Source organism: Pollicipes pollicipes, unplaced genomic scaffold (genome assembly GCF_011947565.3).
Source record: "Pollicipes pollicipes isolate AB1234 unplaced genomic scaffold, Ppol_2.1 Scaffold_4219;HRSCAF=4965_pilon_pilon_pilon, whole genome shotgun sequence".
NCBI classification, from domain to species: Eukaryota; Metazoa; Arthropoda; class Thecostraca; order Pollicipedomorpha; family Pollicipedidae; genus Pollicipes; species Pollicipes pollicipes.
In genome coordinates, this window is record NW_023596448.1 from 22,617,793 (window position 1) to 22,643,148 (window position 25,356).

General features: G+C 53.2%; 1 protein-coding gene across 1 annotated transcript in view; it reads left to right on the forward strand.

Moving 5' to 3' along the window:
- Positions 1-25,356, forward strand: part of LOC119095569 (vesicle-trafficking protein SEC22b-B) — a 53,801-nt gene that overhangs the window by 22,379 nt on the left and 6,066 nt on the right. Inside the window, exon 4 of the mRNA XM_037218419.1 lies at positions 7,469-7,615. Coding sequence (XP_037074314.1) covers positions 7,469-7,615 — 147 coding nt within the window. The remainder of the gene's footprint in view (positions 1-7,468; positions 7,616-25,356) is intronic.

Sequence of the window (25,356 nt, forward strand, 5' to 3'; positions counted from 1 at the left end):
AATGTGTGTTGGTGTGGGGAGAGGGTGCTTTAGAGAGTTGGAATGCTTCAGTGCCCACCATTAAGTTGCTGATTAAAAAACTGCAACCCTCTAGGTATGCTTAAGATTGCCGATTAGCTGGCTGGTTTCATTCACCCGGCCCTGCGCGTCGCCGAGAAAACCGCGCTCAACATTTGTCTTCCAAAGCTGAGAACAATACGGCCGTTGGCCAGCGTGGCGGAACGATTCCCCGGCAGCAGCATCCACTGCCTGCCGCATCTGTCTGTTGCGACGAATGTCCGAAATTGGGGCACGCATGCTCATCACACCTTTGGAGTCAGGGATGCACTGATAAATTTGCAATGAAGGGGAGACACTCGGAAGCTCACTGAAAACCTCTGTCTTATTTTAGCGCCCCGTGGGCGCGCGAAATTGCTTGCATGAGAAAAAAAAAACATGACATCCTATGGGTTTGCCGAGTTTTGTCTGTCTACCTCCCATTTGTCACTGTCAACATATTCTCACGCACATCCTAATACTGGATGGGAGGGAACGGGGGTGGGACACTTGCTCCTGGGGGAGCAACGTGCGTATGCCCCTGAATCAGACCACTACTTGAAGGGAGCTGATGTGGTCAGTGGAGCAACGAATGCGACAAAGGAGAGTGCCAGATAAAAGCTCTCCCTAACAAGCAGTGGACAATCTCCCCCCCCCCTCCCCCTCCAGAGATTGGGGCGCGAATAGTAGTCCAGTCACTACCACTAGCTACCACTACCACTAGCCCTTGCCGATCCCCGCATTTGGGTACTGTTGGTTGCGGCGGCGAGATGCTGCGGTGGTCCTCCCGCCCTCAAGTCACCTTCGCCGCCACCACAGTCCTCCGGGTCGCCCGGAGGAGCCGTCTGCCCCGAACGGCTTCATTTGACGGCGCCGCGCTGGATTTGTGGCCGGGCCGTCAGCGAATTCAGCGGTTCGTGTCCCGACCGCCCCCGGGGATTCAGGAGGAGGTCGTCGCGGCCGACGTAATAGAATCTCGCCGAGACGGACGGCGACGGCTCATGATTCACGGTCGGCTGCAGGCCGCGGTCTCGAATGACAAGCAGGCGGTGGTGTGGCCATGCCCAGTCGGGCGCCGTCGCCCGTTTGGCCCGCTGATGGGGCGCGCCTGGAATGCCAACTGCCCGCCCGGCGGCCCGACACCGAGCTCGCCGAAGCTTCCGGCGCCCGGTGGCCGGTAGGTGGCGCGGCGAGCGTCGGCCACGGTGAGGATGGTGGGAGGCCTGACTTGATGCGCGCGCGTGCCGTGCTGTGCGTGCAGTGGCGACGGGTTCAGAGTATTTTATTAGAAGTGATAACGTGATCAGATGTCGAATGTTCTAAGGTCAAATTGAAGACTTCGAACGCGGTTAATCGAAAATAAACTTATCGACGTGGTATATTTCGACTATTACGGCGGGAGGCGATCTCATGGCGAAACGCCGAGAGACGGATGGCGATGGGATAAAAAGTACAACATAATTTATTGAGTGAGAAATGCGAAATGATAATGGCAAGGTATTGACAGGGTCAAAGGCCAAAATTGCAGTACAATGCCTGGTGGCAAATGAAGGTCAAAGGTCAAATGCAAAATGACTGGATCGCAAAATGTCGGCGGAGATCAAGACCAACTTGGAAATAGTGAAGGAAAAAGAATGTCGTTAGCCCAGATATCGACAGGGATGAAGATTGACGCATAACTGATCGAATGACAAAATGTCAGGAGATATTGTGTGACAGCCAGACGTGATACCAGCAGCTCGCGGGCAGCGAACGGGGTTCGCTCCCTTGAGCAGGTCGCGCAGGTGAAGTACACGCTGATCCGTCGTCTCCTGCCGGATGTATGTGATCCGACGGTGCGCCCTGGTCGATCCTGATCCCACCGTCGGGACCTGCTGAATGTGATCCGACTGCCCGCTGTGGCGATGCTGGTCCCACCACCAGGGCTGATTGAACCCGATCTGACCCGGGCGCGATCGCGTGGATGAAGTTAATGCTGTTGATTACATACGCCAGCATGGGTGATGTTGATACGATTGATTGCATTACCGGGGTAAAAAGACGGTGTATGGACGGAACAGTCTGGTGGCGTCACCCCGATTTAAGATACAGACTGCATGCAACTCATGGGCATCCCAGACCGAACATGCACATCATCATAATTTATATGCGACTATCATTTACGACTTTTCGGGTGAAAGACAGACTTTCCATCAACTTCTCAACCGATCGACGCAGTCTGGAACTGACAACCACGGCTGATGAGGCGTGAAGTGGTGTCTGGCCAGTTTCAAGGTACTCGTTGAGTCTCCTGCCCGAACCGTCAGCTACCGAGCTGTCCAAAACTATGCGTAGCTTGTCGCCGTGATGTGTGCGTTTTTGTGGTAGCGAAAGCACGGCATGTTTTTTATTGTGTTCTCGACGTGCTCAGTGACCCGGGGCAGAGGACCAGAAATGTTAGATATGTTAATACACTGGGATTAATAACTGTCGTGATGATGATGATATGCTGGAGTTCTAGGGCGCATCGAGGACCAATGGTCTGGCGGCGCCCATAATTAATTACCGTCGAAATGCCTACTGGCTGCAGGTGGGTCGGGTCGCCAAAATTTTCGTTGCATTCACACAAAAATCGAGGGCTCAGCTTCCAGTGGTAATTTCGCGTGATTTCGCGAGAAGAAAACCATTTCTTTGAAGTGCCGACGAGAAGTGCTGTCCGATGTGTAACTACGCATAAGGAAAGTCGCACTTCCTCACATCCCCAAATGAATGCAATAATATCGCCTCACGAAATTGAGTTCACGTTCATCCTGGATGGCGGCAGAGCATTTCTAACACTCTCGTTTAATCATTCTAATTGCGGCCGCCGTGGCTGGTCGTGAATTTCCGATGCGCAGTCCAAAGCGCACGGCCGGATCACTCCGGATAAGGTCGGCGGCGGACAGCCGTCAGGCTGCGGTGGGGCGGCGCGGTAGGGGAGGGGGGGCGCCGCTCCGGGCGGCTGACCCAGCTGACCCGGCGCACGGCGGGCCTCTGCCGTGTCGTGGGGTGCGGGAGGGGGGGGGGGGGCGCCGCTCCGGGCGGCTGGCCCAGCTGACCCGGCGCACGGCGGGCCTCTGCCGTGTCGTCGGGTGCGGGAGGGGAAGGGGCGTCACTTCGAGCAGCAGACCCAGCTATCGGCGCTGACCCAACGCACTTCGGACCTCTACCGTGTGGTGGGGTGCGGAAGGGGAGGGGGGGGGCGCTGTTCTCGGCGGCTGACCCAGCTGCCGGCGCTGACCCAGCGCACGGTGGGCCTCTGCCGTGTCGTGGGGGGGGGGGGGGTAAGGCGCCGGTCCAGGTCGCCGACCCGGCGCATGGCGGACCTCTGCCGTGTCGCGGGCGCGCACTTCGAACAGATATGATCTCTTGCAGCTGGACACGACGCCGGCAGGGGGCGCGGAGGACGCGGCACATGTGAGGACCTCTGACGTCACTCGTAACTCAGAGCCAATACGCTTTCTTCATGACCGCGCAATGTGCATTGAGGTGACGTCCGTTGTACCGCGATGACTTGGGAACAAAAGGAGCATTTCATAGTGCCTGAAACCACCCAGGCCCATCGATTTTGGAGCTCCTTTGTTTGCGATGCTGCCAAAAGAGACAAGCAATGCCTGCCGGGCGCACGTCCAATGGCTTCGCATGACACTTCCTGTTGCCGTCACGGCATCGTGGTGCGCTTCACTTTATCATCAAATTGGCCGTGCTGGTGGCATCCAGCAACCTCACTTACCGTTCGTTACGCTGGTGCGTCACGTAAGCAAGCCGCCACTGCTCTGCCCTGCCAGACTTTGCCAGGGCTCGCCGCTGGCTGATTCTGATCTGCGACGATCTAGGCTTCAGTGCGCGCATCGAGTACTTCGCGATATTCGTTTCCTGGACCATCAAATCGGTCTTTGTACTGTGCTGTGCATCCGCTTTATCGCCAGTCAGACAGTATTGATCGTGGCTTCCACTTCAGCGCAACACGGACGCCGAGCGTTCGTCGCCGCTCTCCCACCGCTGCCGACTGTGTCGGCGAAGGCGCCCCCTCCTGAGTGTTCACTGTCCCTCATCAGACAACCTTTGCCCCCGAGAGCGTCCCCCTGTGCCTCATCTGACGGTCTCTGCCCTCGCGAGCGTCCCCCTGTCCTTTATTTGACGGCCTCTGCTCTGTCCCTCATCAGGCGACCGCTCCCCTCCCGAGCGTCCCCCGTCCCTCACCAGACGAGCGCTGTCCGCATCTGACGGCCGCTGCCCTCCTGAGTGTCCCCCTGTCCCTCATCAGACGGTCACTGCCCCCAAGCGGTGCCCATCACAGGTGGGCGACGGCGGCTGCGGCTCGCTGTGACGCCCCGCTGTGGACGGCGCCCAGCCGGGCCCTGATACCCGGGCAACTCTGATGGATGCGCCCAATTTCATGCACGGACCTGAGATTGGCTCTCTAGGCGGAAATTTGCTGCGGTCAGAAAGACGAGCAAGACCTGGCCGGGCCGCGCTCTTTGAACTGCTACCAGGCATCAGCCGGTCTGATCGACTGCATAGGCCTGTGGGCGCGGGCGCGGCGTGATCACAGCGCGCTCGTAAAGACGGAACGAAGCCAGACAGCCACCGGCAGCTTCCTGGCGCAGTGCAGCAGCTTGCAGGCTGTTCGAACTGCCAGGTCGTGAGTTGGAAGCTTCCTGGTGCGTTACAGCAGCTTGCAGGCTGCTAGAACCGCTAGGTCGTGAGTTGAAAACTTCCTGGTGCGTTACAGCAGCTTGCAGGCTGCTGGAACCGCTAGGTCGTGAGTTGAAAGCTTCCTGGTGCGTTACAGCAGCTTGCAGGCTGCTAGAACCGCTAGGTCGTGAGTTGAAAGCTTTCTGGTGCGTTACAGCAGCTTGCAGACTGCTGGAACCGCTAGGTCGTGAGTTGGAAAATTCCCGGCGCGCTGGTTGCAAGCTAGTAGAACCGCTGGGTGGTGCGTTGAGACGGAGTGTCGCACTGGTGCTCCGGATGAGACTTGATGACGGTGACGGGGCAGGTGGACGACTTGCTGACCATTCTGGCTGTTGGTGTCGTCAGCCTCCTTCAGTGTGGGAGGCTCAACGTCATCAACATTCCTTACATTCCTTAGGCGTGTTTTGGTCCCGAAGTCCTGATGTCGATCTTCGCTGCCAATTTTGGTTGAGTGACACCTGCGCCGTCGGGGCCCCAAACTGCGTGTGCGTGATCTAAAAGACTCATGTCTGCGAGTGAATGTTCGTGCCTCGCGTGAAGTCGACCAGCGGCTCGTCTTCACGTCTGCATAGAGCTTGATTCATTACGCCGCGATAACACGGCCAGTGAGCACCTTTGGCGACGGTGGCTTCAAAAACAGGCCCGCTGATCGGGCTTCGATTCGTGTCGAAGTTCTCTTCACATAACTGGGGCTCAAACATGCATGCGACGGCATTCCCAAGCCTGAGAGTGGACTGTTGTGTTCGCGTGACATGCCATCAGGCTGAAAGGCAGGAACGCATATTAAGTTCCCCCAGAGGGCAAAAGTTCCAACATTTGTGTAAACTTGGGGCAGATGAGTCGTCCGGTCTGGCATATCGAGCGGTGCGAACCTGCGTAGAGACATCGCAAACACAGAGGAAACGTTCAAGTTATAATTGGATGCATCTTGCATATTTTCTTCGCGGTGCTCGTGGGCGTTAATTAGCGTTGTTGCTAGTGCTGTGTAGTGAAAGGCGGGGACGTCGCCCATGGTCCATTGCCAATGCCGGATATGCTGGACTAAACCGGCGTGTTTGAACTTGCCGACATGTGGACAGCAGACCCCGCGCTTAAAACGCTGAGCCACGACGTTTTTGTGCAGATCATTGATCTCCCTCGATACGATATCAATTAACCACAATGACGATGTCCATCCGCCAGGGTCAGTCTGTTGTGTGGCGGTCATCTGGTAACGATGATGATGATGATCATCATCATGTGTGGCGAGCGCTCGTGAGGGATAACACGGGGATCGGCGGACTGGCATTCAGTGGACCGGGCACGGCTGCGCGATGGGCCACATGCACCAATGGCACGTGCGCTGTCTTTTGTTTCGCTAGTCGAGCATGTTGCCAAGCGCGGTAACTATTGCTCCGGCGGTACACTCGGACCCAGACGGCCCCTTTTTGAGGACATGTCGTGAGCCTTTTAATTGGATGGATTCCTAGGATCAGGGCGCACGCTAAGCAGTGTTTGTCGCGTGTGCTTGAGTTCATTAGCGACGTCACATGTCGCGCGGCCGTCATGCGTGCACACATGCTTGTTGACACCGTTCCAAGCTGCGTAATGTGCTTGCGATGGAGCTATGCCACCCGACGAGGCGCGCTACAGCGAACACACACGGCAGCACCGGTCGGCCGCGACACCGCCGCCATGTGCCGCTACTCGCCTGCGCGTGAATGGCGCCAGTGGCGGGACAGGTGGACGCTTGAGTGGCTCCCTATGTGGCACGTTCGAGCTGTTGCCCCCGGGGCTGAGAAGATGGCCCAAGAGCCAAGTGTCTTCGTTTGCGCCAGGGTGCCTGTTTTTTTCGGGTGGTACATTCGTCCACGCCGAACGCTAAAAGCCACTTAAAGAGAGTCTCGCCCGAGGGGCACGTTTGGAAAACACACTCTTGTTAAACCTCAGGACTGGTTACGGCTAGTGATAGCACTGGGAAGTGCCACTGAAACATCGTCAGCACGTGATACGGATATCAGTTTTAGTTATTTTGAGTCAAAATTACGCTGTCAACGCGTTGTAAAAGCACTGCGCTTTTCCTATGCAGTCTCGACCGCCGGCGTCATGACAACTACCCGGCGCACTCTTGCTGGTGCGAATGAAGAGACGTTTGTGATTGGCCCAGCGGGCAAAGACCTGTTATCGTGAAGCACACTGGTTGAAGTTTGTACCAGTGCGTCACATGGATCATGTGACACTCCCATTCCCAAAGCCAAAGTGCGCCTCCAGAAGAGCCACTGTGGTAAACGCCGCAGAGGAAACATCAAAGCCATAGTATAACGCGTTGAATATGCAGGATGAAAGCTTCGTGTTCGCGTATGTTTTTGTCTGAACAAAATGTACTGAGCTTTCGTGGCATTTAGTACGCAAACATGTTGACACATAAGTGTGTTGCAAGCATCACAGAACAAACGCGCCGAAAGCAGCAAGGCAAATGAAAGGTATTACTTCCGTAGCGGTGGGCAGTATGCCAAAAGAATTTATCCCGCAGGCTCAGCTACCCCACCTCAAAATCCTGAGGTATTCAGAATTATCTCGAGAAAACTGGTAGTACTGATCAAATCGTGGTATTACTGATCAAAATGCGTGAGATGCCCGAGCCTGGCCATATGTGAAAAGCACAAAAACGTGGGATACTGCCTCGAACTGCGGCGTTTGACGTCACCGTGACCCGGGCGCGGCCTCTGCTCGGCAGACACGTACATCCAGAAGACGAAGAAGACGTTCATGGACAGCCGAGCGCGGCGGAACCTCAACAACATCCACGGCGAGCTCAACGACGTGCAGCGCATCATGATGGAGAACATTGACGACGTGCTGCAGCGGGGCGCCGCCCTCTCCGGTCAGTGGCAGCCCGTCCTCGAGGCAGTAGCAGCCCACCCTCTCCGGTCAGTGGCAGCCCGTCCTCTCCGGTTAGTGGCAGCCCGTCCTCGAGGCAGTAGCAGCCCACCCCCTCCGGTCAGTGGCAGCCCGTCCTCTCCGGTTAGTGGCAGCCCGTCCTCGAGGCAGTAGCAGCCCACCCTCTCCGGTCAGTGGCAGCCCGCCCTCTCCGGTTAGTGGCAGCCCGTCCTCGAGGCAGTAGCAGCCCACCCCCTCCGGTCAGTGGCAGCCCGTCCTCGAGGCAGTAGCAGCCCACCCCCTCCGGTCAGTGGCAGCCCGTCCTCTCGAGGCAGTAGCAGCCCACCCTCTCCGGTCAGTGGCAGCCCACCCCCTCCGGTCAGTGGCAGCCCGTCCTCGAGGCAGTAGCAGCCCGTCCTCTCCGGTCAGTGGCAGCCCGTCCTCTCGAGGCAGTAGCAGCCCACCCCCTCCGGTCAGTGGCAGCCCGTCCTCTCCGGTCAGTGGCAGCCCGTCCTCTCCGGTCAGTGGCAGCCCGTCCTCGAGGCAGTAGCAGCCCACCCCCTCCGGTCAGTGGCAGCCCGTCCTCTCCGGTCAGTGGCAGCCCGTCCTCTCGAGGCAGTAGCAGCCCGTCCTCTCCGGTCAGTGGCAGCCCGTCCTCGAGGCAGTAGCAGCCCACCCTCTCCGGTCAGTGGCAGCCCGTCCTCGAGGCAGTAGCAGCCCGCCCTCTCCGGTCAGTGGCAGCCCGTCCTCGAGGCAGTAGCAGCCCACCCTCTCCGGTCAGTGGCAGCCCGTCCTCTCCGGTCAGTGGCAGCCCGTCCTCTCGAGGCAGTAGCAGCCCACCCCCTCCGGTCAGTGGCAGCCCGTCCTCTCCGGTCAGTGGCAGCCCGTCCTCGAGGCAGTAGCAGCCCACCCTCTCCGGTCAGTGGCAGCCCGTCCTCTCCGGTCAGTGGCAGCCCGTCCTCTCCGGTCAGTGGCAGCCCGTCCTCTCCGGTCAGTGGCAGCCCGTCCTCTCGAGGCAGTAGCAGCCCACCCTCTCCGGTCAGTGGCAGCCCGTCCTCTCCGGTCAGTGGCAGCCCGTCCTCTCCGGTCAGTGGCAGCCCGTCCTCTCCGGTCAGTGGCAGCCCGTCCTCGAGGCAGTAGCAGCCCGTCCTCTCCGGTCAGTGGCAGCCCGTCCTCTCCGGTCAGTGGCAGCCCGTCCTCTCGAGGCAGCAGCAGCACAGCTTATCCGGTCTGTGTTAATCCGTCCTCTCCGGTCAGTGGCAACCCGTCCTCTTTTGTCGGTAGCAGCCTGCCTTCTCTGGTCTGTAGCAATTCACCCTCTCCCGGCAGTAGCAGCCCGTCCTCTCGAGGCAGTAGCAGCCCGTCCTCCCCGGTCAGTAGCAGCCCGTCCTCTCGAGGCAGTAGCAGGCCGTCCTCTCCAGTCTGTAGCAGCCTACCCTCTCCAAGCAGTAGCAACCTACCCTGTCCGGTCAGTAGCAACCCACTCTCTCCAGGCAGTAGGAGCCCACTCTCTCCAGGCAGTAGCAACTCACTCTCTCCAGGCAGGAGCAACCCACTCTCTAAATGCAGTAGGAGCCCGCTCTCTCCAGGCAGAAGGAGCCCACTCTCTCCAGACAGTAGCAACCCACTCTCTCCAGGCAGTAGCAACCCACTCTCTCCAGACAGTAGCAACCCACTCTCTCCAGGCAGTAGCAACCCACTCTCTCCAGGCAGTAGCAACCCACTCTCTCCGGTCTTTAGCAACCCACATTTTCCGGCCAATAGCAACTCACTCTTCCCGGTCAGTAGCAGCCCATCCCCCGATCAATAACGGCCCGCCCAGCTGTGTACCAGACTCATTGGGTGTCCCTACGTGTCATGATTACTCTAATAGACGTGCCCACTCACCTGTCCGCCGTTAAGTTCTCTAACACGCATTCTCGCTCGCTAACTCGGTCTTGTGCGATGTGCGATACATTTTTGGCACACCAAGGTCAATACAATAAATCTGCATCATACCAAGAGACATTGGTCAAGCTTATCAATGAAAGGCTGCATGCATTACAAGAACAGTTGATATTAAAGATTATATTTGTGGGCATCACTTTGCCATGAGCTTGTGGTCAGAGTGGATCGCAGTCACAATAACTGTCCCGACATATCCTCTTTTCTCATAATGTATTCTATTGATTTGGTAATCTCGTTGTTTAGCCAGGTTTTTTGTTTTGTTTTATGATCATCCCTGCTTTAAAGATCACGTATTTTCAGTGCATGCTTGCAGTTGTAAAATATTGAGAGCTTTATGTCTGACTTGCCTATAATCGTCTCTGGTCCATTACATGCCGCTGCATCCGTCCACGTCCCTCTGGCTTCGTCGTGTTCCCTCTTCCTGTCCCTGCCCTTGCGCATGTCCGTGCCCGTGCCTCTGTCCCTCTCCCCTTCCGTGTCCCTGTCCCTGCCCCTGCCCCTGTCCGTGCCCTTTGCTGACCCTATCCCTTTCCATGTTCCTGCCTTCGGCTCAGTTGCTGCGTGTTTCCCCCATCATGCACGTTTCCTTAACCATGTTTCCTCATTTTGTCTCTTGGTGTTCATGTGTTTCGTTGCTACGGATTGCGCAATCTCATCACGCTGTAGCTGGACCGGCCGTCAGACCTGTCCTTGTCTCGCCAGTCCCGACGCCGCGGAAAAGGCGGACCTTCTGCACAGTCACCGGCGTGGCTGGCGGTCTCATGCCCCTCTGGCATTGACCGCCACTCACGGCCGGCAAATTGCATGCATGTCTATGGAGGCACTCACCCCGAGGGCGTGTCACGACAATGGGAAGAGCCGCTTCGCCGCACGGTCTGCCGTCTGCCTGCTGACAATGAAGTCCATCAATTACCGGGACCTGTACCACTTCCCTCCGCTCTGTCACTTGGCCGGCGCTCCGGCCAATCAACGCGATGCCGTGGGCGGGGCTTGACCTCCAGTGTCAAGCCAGAGGCCTTTTGTGGGGCTCGCAACACCTTTTACGGAGAGTGCCGTACATTCACGGCGGTTGTCCGGGTCAGTTCGATCGGAGCTGTAGCCCGAGCGCGTCTCACGCGAGCTGTGATAAGATTGTGAGACTGAACGGCCATACCCGACCGCCACGGGCTTTAAGAGCTAGAGCTAAGAAGCTTGAGCGAAGAGCTGAGAGTAATTTGCGTAGGAACTGTTTGTCTTGGCGTGTTTGTTCTGGAACGCTGCAGCGTGGTGAGGGGCCACTTCCTCGTTTGATTAGCACACGCTCGTGTGGGATTGGGGCTAGCTGAAACTCCGAAGGTTTTTACAGAATAATTTCCGAGGGCTTATAACCGACACATTTCCCGACCATTTTGACAACGGGAATGCAATAGAAGTACTTTGGATATTGCATGTTTTAATGCATGCTAAGTCTAGGTCCAAATCTGCCAAGCGTCCAAAATCACATTTGGCTTTGAAATGCCTGCCGTAAATATCGATGGAAAAAGATAACTAGTTTGGAATTCCTGCGCGCAGACCAATGCCACGCGTTGTTGCATCGTGTTAAGTGTAGACATTGGAGGACAAATTCATTTTTATACCATTATGATTAGGGAAATTAAATTTTGAAACGGAGTGGTGTTGACAGCAACACGCAACAAACACATTTTCCTTTGGGAATGTGGGCGAATTTATGTGAAAAAAGCATTAGAAGGTGTAATCTCTGTTCAGTTCTGAGGAAAATTTGCGCGATGCTAACTTAGCGACTCATCGTGCATGCTGACTCGATGCTTTGAAAACAGCAAGTGAAAAGTGCCTTTTTGAAATCACCGGGGATGAATGATAAGACAAGACGATTAAACTTTATTGCTGTGTCACTCAGTATCGCAGCCACAAATGCCATCCTGTCAGCTTTAAGTGTGTTCAATACGCATAACGTTAAAAACACGGACGTTGATGTTTAAACAACCAGCCACACATTGTTCTTCATCTTAGAAAATAACAAAAACATTGAAGCGTACCCGCATCGCTTCATGGTTGGGTCCCCAAGTCCTTCTCAATATCACGGCCATCGCCAGGCTCAAGGCTGACCAGTTTTCAAGCCTTATTATGTGTAAACTCCTGCGTGATCGCTAGGTAGCAATTCACATCCGCCTGCCAAACTGATGAAGAGATGTATTTAAATGTGATGACGAGAAACACTGCCGTAACCTTTCAAAGGCGACCAGTATCCTTCGCGTAGTTTTTTTTTTATTTCGTTGTGTGACGGTAACACTTCTATCACCTTGCCTGTCCCGCGCCGTGGACAGCGTCTCGCTGGTAATTGCGGACGGTGAAGGGCAAGGACGGCGGGGTAGGAGTGGTGCACCCCACTGTGACAGGAGTGCCGAAAGCCAATTTGCAGCCTGCTCTCATGGTGAGCGACGCATGATAGAAATATTTCGGTCCCGACAAGTTGCGTTGAAGGCGAGATGGGTGAACATCCAATGTTAATTACTGTAGGTGGGGACTGAGTGAGGAAAAACGTAAGGGGGAAGAACTTGTTTGAGTAATGACATAATCAGCAGGCAGCGTATTCATCGCTTAGCAATTCCTTAGCGGGTGGCCGTTATGGGCGGTGATCTCCGGCCACCTTCCAAAATGATGAAGAAACTGTTGCACTGTATTGGCTCTTACAGTGCATCAGCCGTGTATGGCTATCGATGGCGGGACACTGCAGGCTAAGCTGCGCATCCCTTGAGTGGATGGCCTTGATCGTCTTCTACCCCCGTTGTGTTCCACAGCACTGTGTATTACGTTTCAAAATTGAGCGTGAAGCAGCGAGACGGAACGGTGCATCCATTGGACTTTTACGTGTGCCGGCCATCCACGCGTCGCACTGGTGTGATTTCGCATCCCGCGGCGGCACGCAGAAGCATTCGGCGACGCTCATTCTCAACTCAGCCGGCGCATCGAACACGCGTCCGCCGACCAATAACGGCGAGGCGGCGCGTCCGCGGCACATTCCGGGCGCCTGGGGAGAGCCGCCGGCGACGGGCCCGCGGGATGCCCCGGGACGGCGGCCGCGGGCTGCGGTGTGGGCGAGGCGCGCTTCCCGCCGCGGGGGTGGCCTCTCGCCTCCGCGGACGTCCGGTCAGGCCTGGGCACCGGCACGGCCCGCGAGCTTAACGCCAGCTGAGACCCGCCACAGCGCTGTGATGTGGTTTGCGGTGGGTTTTGTGCTGGGAAGGCACGCTGACGAGAGGCAGCAGCGGTTTGCTCTTAGTGACGTCAGGTGGGTGGGAACGCTGTTGTTGTATCCGTAAGTTAACTGTGGTAGTTAGTTGAGCTATGTGGACAGACCGTCCGTGTAGCCGCCGTGTGTCGTCGCTGGCCGCGTTTTAATTGGGCCGTGACCTAGGGTGTGTCGGTCCCGGTATCTAGTCACGAGCCAGAGCGGACCGCTGAGCAGCGCGAGGTGTTGAATGTGTCGCACGATGTTACTACAAAACAATCCCCGTCAGTGAGTGGAGGCTTCCCGCTCGGAAGTCATCACCAGTCTTCGTAGCTGGTATCGTATTGCCCTTATTATTTGACGTCTTGGAAACCGCTAAGCCGTCTCCGTCGTGAAGAATTCCGAAAATTGGTGACCAACAACGTGCAGAACATGCGTGGAACGCTTTCTGCCTTTGGTAAACGTGCCCAGTCGAACACCCCTTGAGTTTAGTAAATAATTGTGTTAATATCATATACATGCATGCATATGTATATACGTCGATGTGCATATATGTGTATGCATATGTATATTCATATATGTGCATACACACATGTATACACACACACACGCACACACACACACATATATATATATATATATATATATATATATATATATATACATATGGTCATGAAATGTACAGTTGTTACACACATATCACACCTTTTATTTTTTGTAAACATAATTGTTTGTGTTTCCTCCTAAAGTCCTATGTACCTGCTGGCGAGGGCGAAAGATCGTTAAGCCATCTAGTCTGATAGCATGTAGCCACGACATTCAGCAGATTGGCGAGGGGTGTGACCGAATGTGGTTGTCCGGGCAGTGGGGCGCCGCTGTCCATTAACATAATGGGGCCGCCCGGGCGTAGGTGCGCCCTTCGCCCGTCGGCTCATGGCCGGTCATGTATCGAGACAAACGGACGTAGGAGTAGCCGTTATCCGCGAGACAGGATGGCTGAAAGCAAGCTATGATGGCGTAGGCACTGATGCGGCGTTGGCCAGATTGGAGCATGGCTTTGATGGAGCGGTGCCGGGCCCGCAGTCGAATCAGCCACCCAGAACGGATTATGTGCATGCCATGAGTAAGGAAGGACCGCCGGAAAGCACGACGTAACATTGTCACCGGGTGCCGCACGGACTGGTCACTAGGTCAGGTCACGCTAGGTCACCTCGGCCCCTCGCTAGGTCGCCCACCAGCTGACTGCTGGCGGGTGACCTAGCGAGAGGTCGATCCGCTTGACGTGCCGCACGCGTCCACCTTCGCTGGTGAGGTTTGGCCAGCGGCGCTCCATATTTCCGTGGCGGGGAGAAATGCGCCGCTTTTCTCGCCTGCGCGTCATCAATTGTCACGTCAAGGCGCGCATTCAGCTGGCGAACAAAACCGGGCTCGGTCGTCATTGGCATTCAGCGGCGGCGGATGGGTAAGGCGCGGAACGGGTCGATGGCGTCCGAAGGCGGCCGCGCGGAGACGGCCCCGCGTCGGACCGTGGACGTGCCGCCCGCACCGAGATCGGCCCGCTCGGCAGGCGCCGTGACGGTCGGGGGGGGGGGGGGGGGACGTGGGTTTGGAGAGAGGCGTGGAGGTCGAGCACCGTGACTCCTTCGATAGTAGATTTGTAATGTGCCAGATTGAGGACTAGATTGGGTGAGAAGTAACCCAGGATATGTCTGGTCGGCACCCGGGTCTTTTCAGATCGGGCAATCGGAGATTGCTTTGGTGTGTTAAAAATGTAACCAGACTTTGCCTGCTTAAAGGAAGTGTTCCACATTTACATAGGGTTTTGAACTGAAAAAGCCATCTTAAAGACCTTTTGGTGCCGCCCACAATCCTGCCCCTTTAAAGACCTAAGCCCCTCTAGTATCTGAGCCACACGTCCGCGAAAATGGAGAAAGAGGTATATTGGGGAGAGTATTTCAAAGTCACCATGACGCCCATGACGTCATAATAACGTCATTCAAGTGCTGCCACTCCATGAACCTTGCGGCGATCAAGGCCAACACAAATGTAATTGTCGAGGCGATGTAATCAAACCATGATCCATTGAAGAGCACGTTTACCAAACAGAGAATTGTACTGTCTGTAACAGTCCTTTCCAATTAAAAGGATACCAATGGTTATAAGTGGGCTTGTTTCATCGTAGCAGATGCTTGCTTCATTATCTTCAGTTGTGAAACATTCCCTTTAATATTTAAAATAGTGCCAACAGGTGCTGCGTCTTTGTGTGTAAGACCAGAAATCTCAGTATCCATCTCAGTGCCCGCGTTGTACGTTTCAGACTAGGAAAACAGAGGATTATCATTTTTCAACGTGATCTCGAATCATTGACGCACCACACGTCTGCGCTGGCCTTATACCGTGTTGAGAGAGCGCATGTCATATTATGCGAATATGACGGACCGTCATCTCACTGGACGCTCGAAAGCAAAGCCTGTGTATAAGTGGTGATGAGCCATTCTTTAGCGTAATGGTCTATCCGCTGTGGAGTTGCACACTAATGAATTAGGAATATAGTACTACAATTGGTAACGCGCCGGACTTCGGATCGCAGGCCCTTGGCTTGAAACACGCTGACCGCAAGCATTTGTCGACCTTGTTTCGAAATTGGATTAAGTTGCTATCACGTCAATAGCCTAGATTACCGGTGTTAAACCACAGTCTAACTTCAGTTCAAAACTCCTTAAAATCGGGTAAACTCGCTGCTGGCGATCAGCTCCTGTCATTGACGCAAATCACGTCACCGCGTACTCAACGTCATCCGTTTTCGCGAAGGGCGAACAGTCACTGTAGCATCACTTTAACTTATGCTAAATGCTAGATATTTGGCTGATTTTGGATATTGAAATACGTTTTGAAATTGTCCATTTAATGCACTGCTCAGTGATGTACACAAATCCCACGTAAAAGGTATTTCCACTAATGCCACATTTTTGTTAAGCTCTTAGCTGAAGTTCCTTTCATGATAAACGAGGAAAACGCATTTGATGGAAATGCATTTGCATTTAATCTTCTGAATCTTATGAATTTGCCAGCTCATGCCATTTAAAACCGTCGGGCACTTCACGGTCCTTGCAGAATCAAGGTCCTTTGAAAACATTTGAGTGCCGTCAGCAGCTGATATGTGGATAAACAGCCGCTGAGAGTCGGCTCTTGACAAGGCGCTACGCAGCCGTATTTACTGTAAGCGCTCCCACTTCTAAAGTGTGTGGGGCAGTCGAGCACGGAATGATTTAGTTTGCATATTTTGCCTCACTGCGCAACGTTGGAAACATTTTAGTAGGCCAGCCGGCGTTGCTGGGCTCGCATCTCCCAGAGAGCTGTTGTCCGCGGATAGTTCAAATTGAATTTGTGATACCGCTTCTCTGCAGTCTTTTTTATTCAGAATGCATGGCGTGAACCCACAATCGGCTGACAAAAGATGTTATTTAATGACTCTTTTCGTAAAGAGCACCGCGATGCCATAGAGCTGCAAACTTGAAACCCTTCACGCAGACGGCTACGAACGCTCAACACCTACAGCATGCGATGGTTTCATTGCATCGCGTTTGCCATTTCAAACAGTTCTTGTTTTCAATTTGCCTATTATGGTATAGGTGGGAAACTCATTTGACCCGGACCGTGCTAACAGACAGCCTCAGACGGCCACTGGTGTATTTGGTTATTATTGATGTTATTATTGATGTTATTTCTGATGTACTGATGTCCTTGGAAAATCCAAATCTTTTGAAAACATTATAAAACGTCGTAAGCAGTCGATTTGAATAACAACCTATAAATGATACGGTATTTTAGCCGTATCCACAGTAGAATAATCAGAATGGAGATATAAATGGATTGCCACTTCGCCTGCACACCTTTGTCGAAACAAATGTCGGTGTTTCACTGATGCTCGTTTCGATAAAGGCATGTAGACGAAAAATGAATTCATCTATCACTCCATTGTCCTGGTCATTATACAAGGGATGAGGCTATTGGTACTGTCTTATCTATGTACATAGTGTCCCTCGCAAATGCACTAACAACTTACGCAATGGATAGCAACCTCTCCAGACGGGGCTTTTTACTTGCTCTTGACGTGCTTTGCACTGTTCTTGACATAGGTTTGGCTTGTTCTAGAATGTGTTCCGCATTCCCACTGAAATTACAGAAGCGTGCTTATCGTGTTTCGACGCGCAGCGTTCCTGGCCAGCTGACCTTCAGGTGCCCTAGTCCGTAACCTATACGACATGGTCAAACATGGGTTTCTGTGTAAACCACCGTCCAGGATCTTCCCTAAATCAGAACATGTCAAGAAAACCCTAAATGTGATGACCGAGAAATGGCTCAAGTGTTTGTCGTCATCCGTAGTTCCTGTGTTACACCAAATCGTGCAACGTAAATATGTTACAAAACGTGAACCGATATAGAATAGCGGCTTTCGAGTTGATAGAAGATGCCTTGGTGTTAGCAAGAAATGTCTAGGGCCCTGGTTTTTCGGCATTATAAATTGAGAATTATTATGCTGATAATTGCCCACCTTTATTATACCGGGTAGCACTGGTTTGATGATGGTATGGAATAAGCATTGATTATATTGGTAAAGCTAATTTTTCATAAAAGTTATCAATGCTTGCTTGATAGCACCATTTAACGGGTGCCTTCCGACATATTAAGGCTGAATATTGCCAGCATAAGAACCGCTCTTAATGCAGCAAACGTCCTCTCGGGAAAGCCATGCCTTTCTTAAGGTCCGTGGTTAATTCCCGTATTAGCAAGCACAGCGATTTTTATTGGCCCTGAGAACGATAATTAGTTACTAGCAAGCAATGGTAATGTTATATTGGTCTTTTCAAGTGCGCATCGTGCTTAAACAGATATTTCCTCTCCATCTGTATGTTGACAAATATCCTGGTAAAGCACGCTCCGGCCGCTCTCGTCCCGCCTTCCCTGAACTAGTCACGCCCGCCGCCAAATGTTCCAAATACGCACTTCGCACGATTACGCACTTCGCACTCGATTACGCACTTCAGACGAGTCGCCAGGTGGCGCGACAGAAGTGCAAGCCTTGACTTACGGAGCTGTCAGCGTCTGGAGTTGCTGGGATAAACGGCATGCCTGTCGCCTTCTCCAGCCTCACTGCCAAGCTGCCTTTGTGTTTTATGGATACAATCAACGGATTTCTTCGCAGTTGGGTTCAAACAAACTTCTCGATATTGGCGCCATTTGGCGGGAAAGTCCAGTCTCTGCGTAGCCTGCAGAGGCGGTGTCAGGGTGTTGAAAAGATGAAATAATAATAAAATAAGGCTTGGTAAACTCATTTATTGCTCCGTCATATGTTCTGTAGCTTGAGAAGTGTTACAGCCGCGATTATGTGGTTGTGAACGGCATTGGAGAGCAATTGTTGGCTTCTTTTTCTTAAAAAATATTCGCCTCCAAAATGGAGAAATTTGAAACGTATTTCTGTTCAACAACGACTGAATTGTAGTTATTGATTCCGTATGTCGTTAATCCAGATGTGCTAATCAGTCACGTCATGTCAACATACCGCAACCGTGTTGTATGAATATGAAATCGAGTAACATCTCTATACACATATGTTTTTCACTAGCGTAGAGTGAGACGGGGTGAGTGAAACGGAGGCCGTCGCCAGTGTTATTGACTTTACTCCACCCATCACAGTGGCATGACGCAATTGCAGTGTATTTGAGTATCCCAACTGAACATCAGACATTCTGCGTGACGAAAAATACCGCATGGCGCCGCGAATCCGGATGCGTTAAATATGAAAACAAGCCGCTTCTTGCCATTTTTTCACGCTCCATTAAAACGAATTGCAGCTGCGCAGTTTGTCAGCCCTCTGCATGAAAGACGGTCATGGCAAATCACATAATTTCACTGGTATCCCCGCGCTGCCGACAAACCAAGGACGACAAGCGTTTTGGCTGGATTCCTTTGGCACATATATCAGATTAGCATGCAGTTAATGCCGAGAACTGCGGACCGAGCGTGAGCAGAAAGCGGCTGAATCAGGTCTGGTTGTTCGCCGAGCGAGCGGTGCCCCAAAGGGCGTTTCTGAAGCCGCAGAAGGACGGCACCTGACAGTGCTCTCCGCTTTGGTTTAGTTGTTAATGCATGTACAGTGCTGTTGTTATTGCGTGCACAGTCCATGCTATCCGACCAAATCATGCCGGGTCATGTTAGGTCACTGAGCAGTGACATCCGCGGGCTATGAGTCGCGTTTGAGGTCTTGACACCGAACCAAGCAATAACACCGGTGCTACGCGACTGGCGCACGTGGGCCGGGCGACGTTGTTTGCGGCCGGTTTGACCTCCCGGGTCATGCTACCCCCGCGGTATCAGCAGGACCCCCGTCACCTCGGCGTGTAGACTCGCCAAGAGCCCTGCGATGGGCGGATGTACCTTTTTTACGTGTGGCGCGGTGTGCATACAGTGCACTTTTACAGCAGGTATTTGCCGTAACCCGGGGGTTGCGTGGTACGGTGGAGCGGTCTTCCGCCGCTGCCCCAGCGGTGGAAAACGATGACTGCCTGGGGGAAGCGGTCCGGGACCGTAGCTCATCCGACGCCGACATTTTCGGATGCTTTCGTTTAAGCGTTCCGAAAGACTGGATGCCCTAAAGGTCGTCTCACACATGACCCGTGGAGGAAAGCGAAAGGCACTGCTGATGGTAGATTCCGCTGCTTACATCTCTTTCCGTGGCACCGAAAAATTCACGAAGTAAAATTTTGTTCATTCTGGCATCGAGTGTATCGTTGGCGGAAGCGATGCAGCTCTCACATGACTAAACATACGGCCATAGTAATATACTGTGGCCATGATTGCAGCATTCAAATAAGCTCACATGGATCATTGTGTCATGCTTTTTGCGCACAGCCTACACCCGGGTATGGCGGTCCCTAATCTGGCGTCAGGTGAGATTTGTGCTGACCTGGCGTTGAACGCCACTGGCTGACCGGCCCTAAAGGCCGCTGGCTTCGTGCGCTCGATTGCCCCAGGCGTTTCCTGCTGCCGCGACACGTGATATGGACGACGTCCGTGCTACGGAAGAACGGCTCCATGCCGCGTCAGCGCCGCTGCAGCGACACGCTCGTGCTATCGGAAGCCTCGGACACGCGACTGGGTCCACGGCACGTGGACCCAGTCGCGCCTTCTTTATTGTGTCGCGAGCTCGTTCCGCAGCGCTAAACCCGGGCTACGCGATCGCTGGGGCGGGCCGTACACTTGCAAAACCCGGCGACACGCGGCCGCTAAACCTGGGCCACCGGGGGACAGGGCGGAGCGCCGGGGCGCTCCACCTGACCAGCCGCTGCTTTCGGCGGCGCGCCGCGCTCGGACGTCCATGACGTCAGCAGCTGGTACTGATGACGTCACCCTCGGGGCAGCGCTACGGGCAAATCCGCTCCCAGCTATTGGAAAGGTTGCCGGGGCGCGGATTATGTAGATTTGGCACGGGAGTTGCCTCTGGCAGCTTGATTAATTTCACCGGTTGGAACAAAATCCCGATCGCCGTGTCAGCCGGCGTTGTTTTCGTGCCGTGTTTTCGCTCCGAATACCGCTCGCTGGAAACTGCAAGGAAGTGTGTTTGACTTTTGAATGTTGTTCACTCGCGGGGAATTGTTTTTCGCTTGCTGTGTACTTGCGTGGCGAGTTGCCCGTCCTTCGGGGCATGACCTGTTAAAATGGCAGGGCTATCCGGAATGCAGGCTATTGATTGACTAAACTCCTTGTGCCACCACTGCTGGTGTTTACGGGCGGAGCAGGGGCTGAAGGCCTTTGAGACCCAGATTGGCGTGTCTGACACGCTGTATGCCATGAGAGAAGACAGTTGTGATTTGTGGTAGTTACTTATGAGTGCTGCTGAAAGCGTGCTTAAAACTGAAGCCTCCGTAGTCAGTGGTGGTCGTCCAAGGTCGTCACGGGTTTTATTTCCGTGCTTTAGCTGGTGTTTTTCGGGGCTACTGCCCCGTCGTTGCACCGTCCCTATCGTCTCCTCATTGAGTTACGTGGCGCGGTGAAGCATGTGTCTCAGGCAGAGAATATAGAGAATATAATCGGGGATATTTCGACCAGATAGTCGGCGTACAACCTGAGTTACGCTGGCGGCTGTCGGCCTGTGCCCCTCTCACCAGCCGCCGATGCAGCGACGCCGTGTCGACGAGGGTCATTAGCCGTGCCGTTGAGTCGCGGCGCCCGCCTCTCGAGGCATGGGCGTTTCGGCCCGGCGCCAAACGGACTGGAAGCGCCGATACATGCCGCCGGCGGCCGAGAGGCGGCGCCGGGCGGGCGCGAGATACGAGAGGCTTGCCGCCGTGCGAGGCGGGACTTTACCCGGCCAGCCGAGCGTGGCGGAGCGGCCTCGGCGAATAACGGCGTCCGATTAGGATGGACGGAAGTCGAGGAGCCCGTCGTCGAGGCATCGGGCTGGAGTGGAGGGCCGTTGCCAGGCCCAATTAGAGCGGTCGAGTTCCACGGAAGATGCTTGTGAGAGCAGAGGCGCCGTCGCGAATTTTGAGCGTGGGGAGGGGGACAGTTTTTCCAGGGGACCTCCAGGACAAATGGATCCTTCTTACTACGTCTTCTCAGCAGTGTTACAGTGAAGAGGGGGTGGAGGAGGGGGGGGGGGGGGGGGGTAGGGCATGTGTCCCGTGTGGGTTTTATTATTGTTATTATATATATATATATATATATATATATATATATATATACATGTGAATTAATTTCTTGTAAAAGGAAATCTGATCTGGACCCTGTGATCACCAGCACAGGATATTTTCGATTCAACAAAGGGCCTTTATCCAAAAACAGGACCGCCAGTTCCATTCATGGGCCATCTTATACATAAACGAGCCCCTATTAAACATAGCTGGGTCCGTCCGATTCACTAAAGGGGATTCCGAAACCAGCAAAGAATCGCATTTTTCCCAATCAGGGCGTCCTGATACGCAGCAATGGCTTTCGGACGCTTGGGGGACCTCCTGGTCTAGAACAGGGACCTACTATTATTTAGACGGTGCCTTGTTATCCAAAACAGGGTGCTTCTAGCCAGTAACAGGGCCTTCCGGGCGAGAAAAGGGGCTTCCTTAATACAAAATATGGCCTACTGATCCATAAAACGGGCCTCTTTATGCATAGTTGAGGACCTTTTATCTGAATTTTATAGGATATGTATAGCAAGAAAAACCTAAGTTCGGGTAAAAGGGGCCTCTCAAGATTATGAGAGAGCGAAGACATATTCTTGCCCCCCCCCCCCCCCGCCCCGCTCTGCTGCGCCGCTCCAGTGGAGTAGCACTGGGCCGGGATGTGGGAGTCGCCATTGCGGGAGGGAATGTCCTGTCCGGTTTTCCATCGTCCCACGCGATTCGCAGCCCAGATCGAGTGCATATTTGCTTGCCAGCACTTCTGTGCGTGGGATTGGCGAGCTATCTGTATACAGCCGACAACAGATATCGCACTGGTCATAGATAACGACGGCTGCTTGTAGGCGTTTCCTCCAGGAATATGTGGGCCGGGGAAAGAGCGGCGAAAATAACATAAGGTCACCTTTCGTTTCTAATTCTCTACTCTACTCGCGCAGTCTAGCTGTGTGGTACTGTGTAATACCACGCACACGAGCTTATCCAAAAGACATATCCAGCTTTTGGTAAATCTATATGACACACAGCACTCACTCACTCATCAGTTTTCGTCAGGTAAGCATAGCGGATATAGGTGCTGTATTTTTATTCAGTTCGATACGAATGTTGCCTTGGACGAGATTTGAGTAATCCTGCGCGCAGCTTTTTTTTCTTGGCCGGACGCTAGGTCTTGCTATCCGTATACGAGCCTCCAGTGAGAATTCTGTCCAACCAAGTGACATGTGAATCTCCCTATCAGTTGTCGCATCACAAAGAAAGCATACAGCACTTCCTACTCGTCAGCGTCCGGTGCGGCCACTGAGACAACTTTCTGTGCAGCTGGTAGTAGTACCACTCTGGTAGCTGGTAGTGCTACTCACTAATATTTTAATAAGTTTCGAATTAAATTTGCTTTTCACCGGCGTGGAAGGGAGCTCACGCACGCGCCAAACGAAACATTGCTAAAATCGCCGGGGAACCTGCGGCACCCTGGACTCGCACCGGCGTTCAGCAAGGATTTGGGGTGAATCTTTGTGTCACGCGCGGACGTACACGGACAACACCCGAGATAGACCGGCGTCATTACGGAAACATGAGAGGCATTTCAATTTCTCATCGCTAATAATCTGAACCACAGCAGCTAATTTGCGGAATAAGTCGGAAAAGCACGATTGTGTACAATTTTGAGAGATGGTTCGGCCTCCTTAATCCCACAATAGTGGCTCCGGAGTATTTCCGTCACGTGGCTTCGCTCTGGGTGTGCAGTGACTGTCATCATTCGCGTTGGACCGACAGCACCATGCTTAACCATGCTTAATGCGGAAAACAAATTCGGACACCTCGTCGCATAATCTTAAAACGCAACAACACCAGGCTAAGAACACAAATGAGATCTACATAAATTCAAGCGTCTTCACGCCATAGAGATATGCTCCCAAAGCGACGGGTGATCCCCGCAGAAATACCGGGAGTGCGAACACACTGGCACGTGCAAACACACGCACGGTTACATTTTGTGAAATATTACGTAAATCAAGTATCCCTCATGTAACTACTCGTGCGAACACAGACATCTTGCAATCTAAGGAAGGAGAATAATGGTGGTGTGGTTCCATGTGGGGCTCCCGGGTTTGAATCCCGGTTGTGTCATGACCTTTGGGTCCCAATATGGCCAACGCGGTCACTGTCGCTCTATGAAAGGGACGTGACGGCGTGCGTCGCGTAACATTAAAGATGAAGTTAGCCTGGTAGTTCGAATTAGGGGCATAGTTCCGCGAAATAAATGGAGGGCAAAACAAATAATTACAAAACCTTATACCCAAGGCCGTCAAAAATGGCCTATCCACGGAATTGACATACTCTTAAAAGAGGCTCCTGGCCCACCGCAACGGAATGGTAAATTACACTCCTTGCTCGGAGGATCTTGCGGAGGGCTAAAAAATATCACTGCATTGTTCAACATATGCAGAGAATCTTGATGGGTCGTATGGTGCATGCGCAGTATATATGTGTTAATGCGCAAAGCCGTTCTTTTTCTCAGTAAAAACTCACTCTCCGCACACTGTAGCGTGGTGGTGACGTTAGAGTAGTTGGCGCTCGTGCTGGTCAATACATTGACGCAGGGCTGCACAGTATGGCTTTCTCGATGCTGCAATGTGTTCCATGTTTACGATCCTTCTCAGTGAGATCGCAGGGGAGTCACTTCTCATGAGGGGATTATTCTACTGGTGATGTACGGCCTTTTGGGAAGCTGTGAGGTTATTGGTAAGCATTTGTCTGAACGGCGTGGAAAATACAGTCGCAGACCTGTATTTCCCCATGGAGCTTCATAAGAATGCCCATGGCCGTCAGAGATGATCTTAAAAATGCAGTCTATTGCAGCATAATGTGCTGAATAGCCAAGGTTTACGATGGACGTTGGTGAAAAAGGTAGGGCTCTCCGAGAAATACACTTCACGATCTTTTCGGGTTTTAAAATTTTAAAGCACCGAAACAGTGGAAGTTAGGGATTGTGTTTATGCGTCGCACTTGTTTTTCCCTTATCAAATTTTCGAAGCGTGACAGGGCATGTTAAATTTTCCCAATCTATGACAAGCTTCTCAGTAATGCACATCAAACAGTATACAGGAGGTACTGACGACATGAGTTTTTAGGCTGCTGGTCGCTCCTGTCCGTCATTTCATCAACCATAACACGACGGGTAGTGTCTAGCTGTTGGCATCCCCTAAGTATTGAGACACCTATATTCAGATCAGTAAGCAATACGAGTTGCTGAGAATCCCCGCCGGTGTACCACTGGCGTTTTTTGTGATTAAGGCCGCATCCAGAGTTCAGTATGCCCGCGTAGTATCCAGTATTCAGTATGTCCATCTGTATGTAGCGCGTAGACACTTGGTCGAAGCCAGCTGTAGGCTGTGAACTCCAGCGATCGATGATAACTGTTCATACTGGGCACTTCTGCCGAAATCGAAAGGTGTGGTCTTCAGGTTAAGTAGTAACTTTCTTTGGAAGGAATGGACTATTCGTAAAAAGAGTCGTGGATTTAGCCAGTGTTAATGACTCCCCCAACTGGTCTTGCAAAACTACACTCTCGTTCTGAGCATATGTCCGAAGCGCCTTACCTCCGCCGCAGGAGAGCTGTACGTTTTTCAGAAGCATTGCAATTCGAACGATGGGGCGATATCACTCTAACCTCGGTGGTGACTGCTTACCAAGTCTTGAGCGAAACAGTTGTCAGCGCTCTGTCACTGGCTTCGAGCGGCGGTACCCTGTCTCGTCCTGGTCAACCACTGTGTGCAGTTGTCGGTTAGATGTGTGTGCTCGTTATAGCAACTCCGATACTTGATTCATACTTCCGCCTTAATAAGGCAGCGTCACGAACATGATGGCACCGTGATGTGACGTTCATCGTGATGT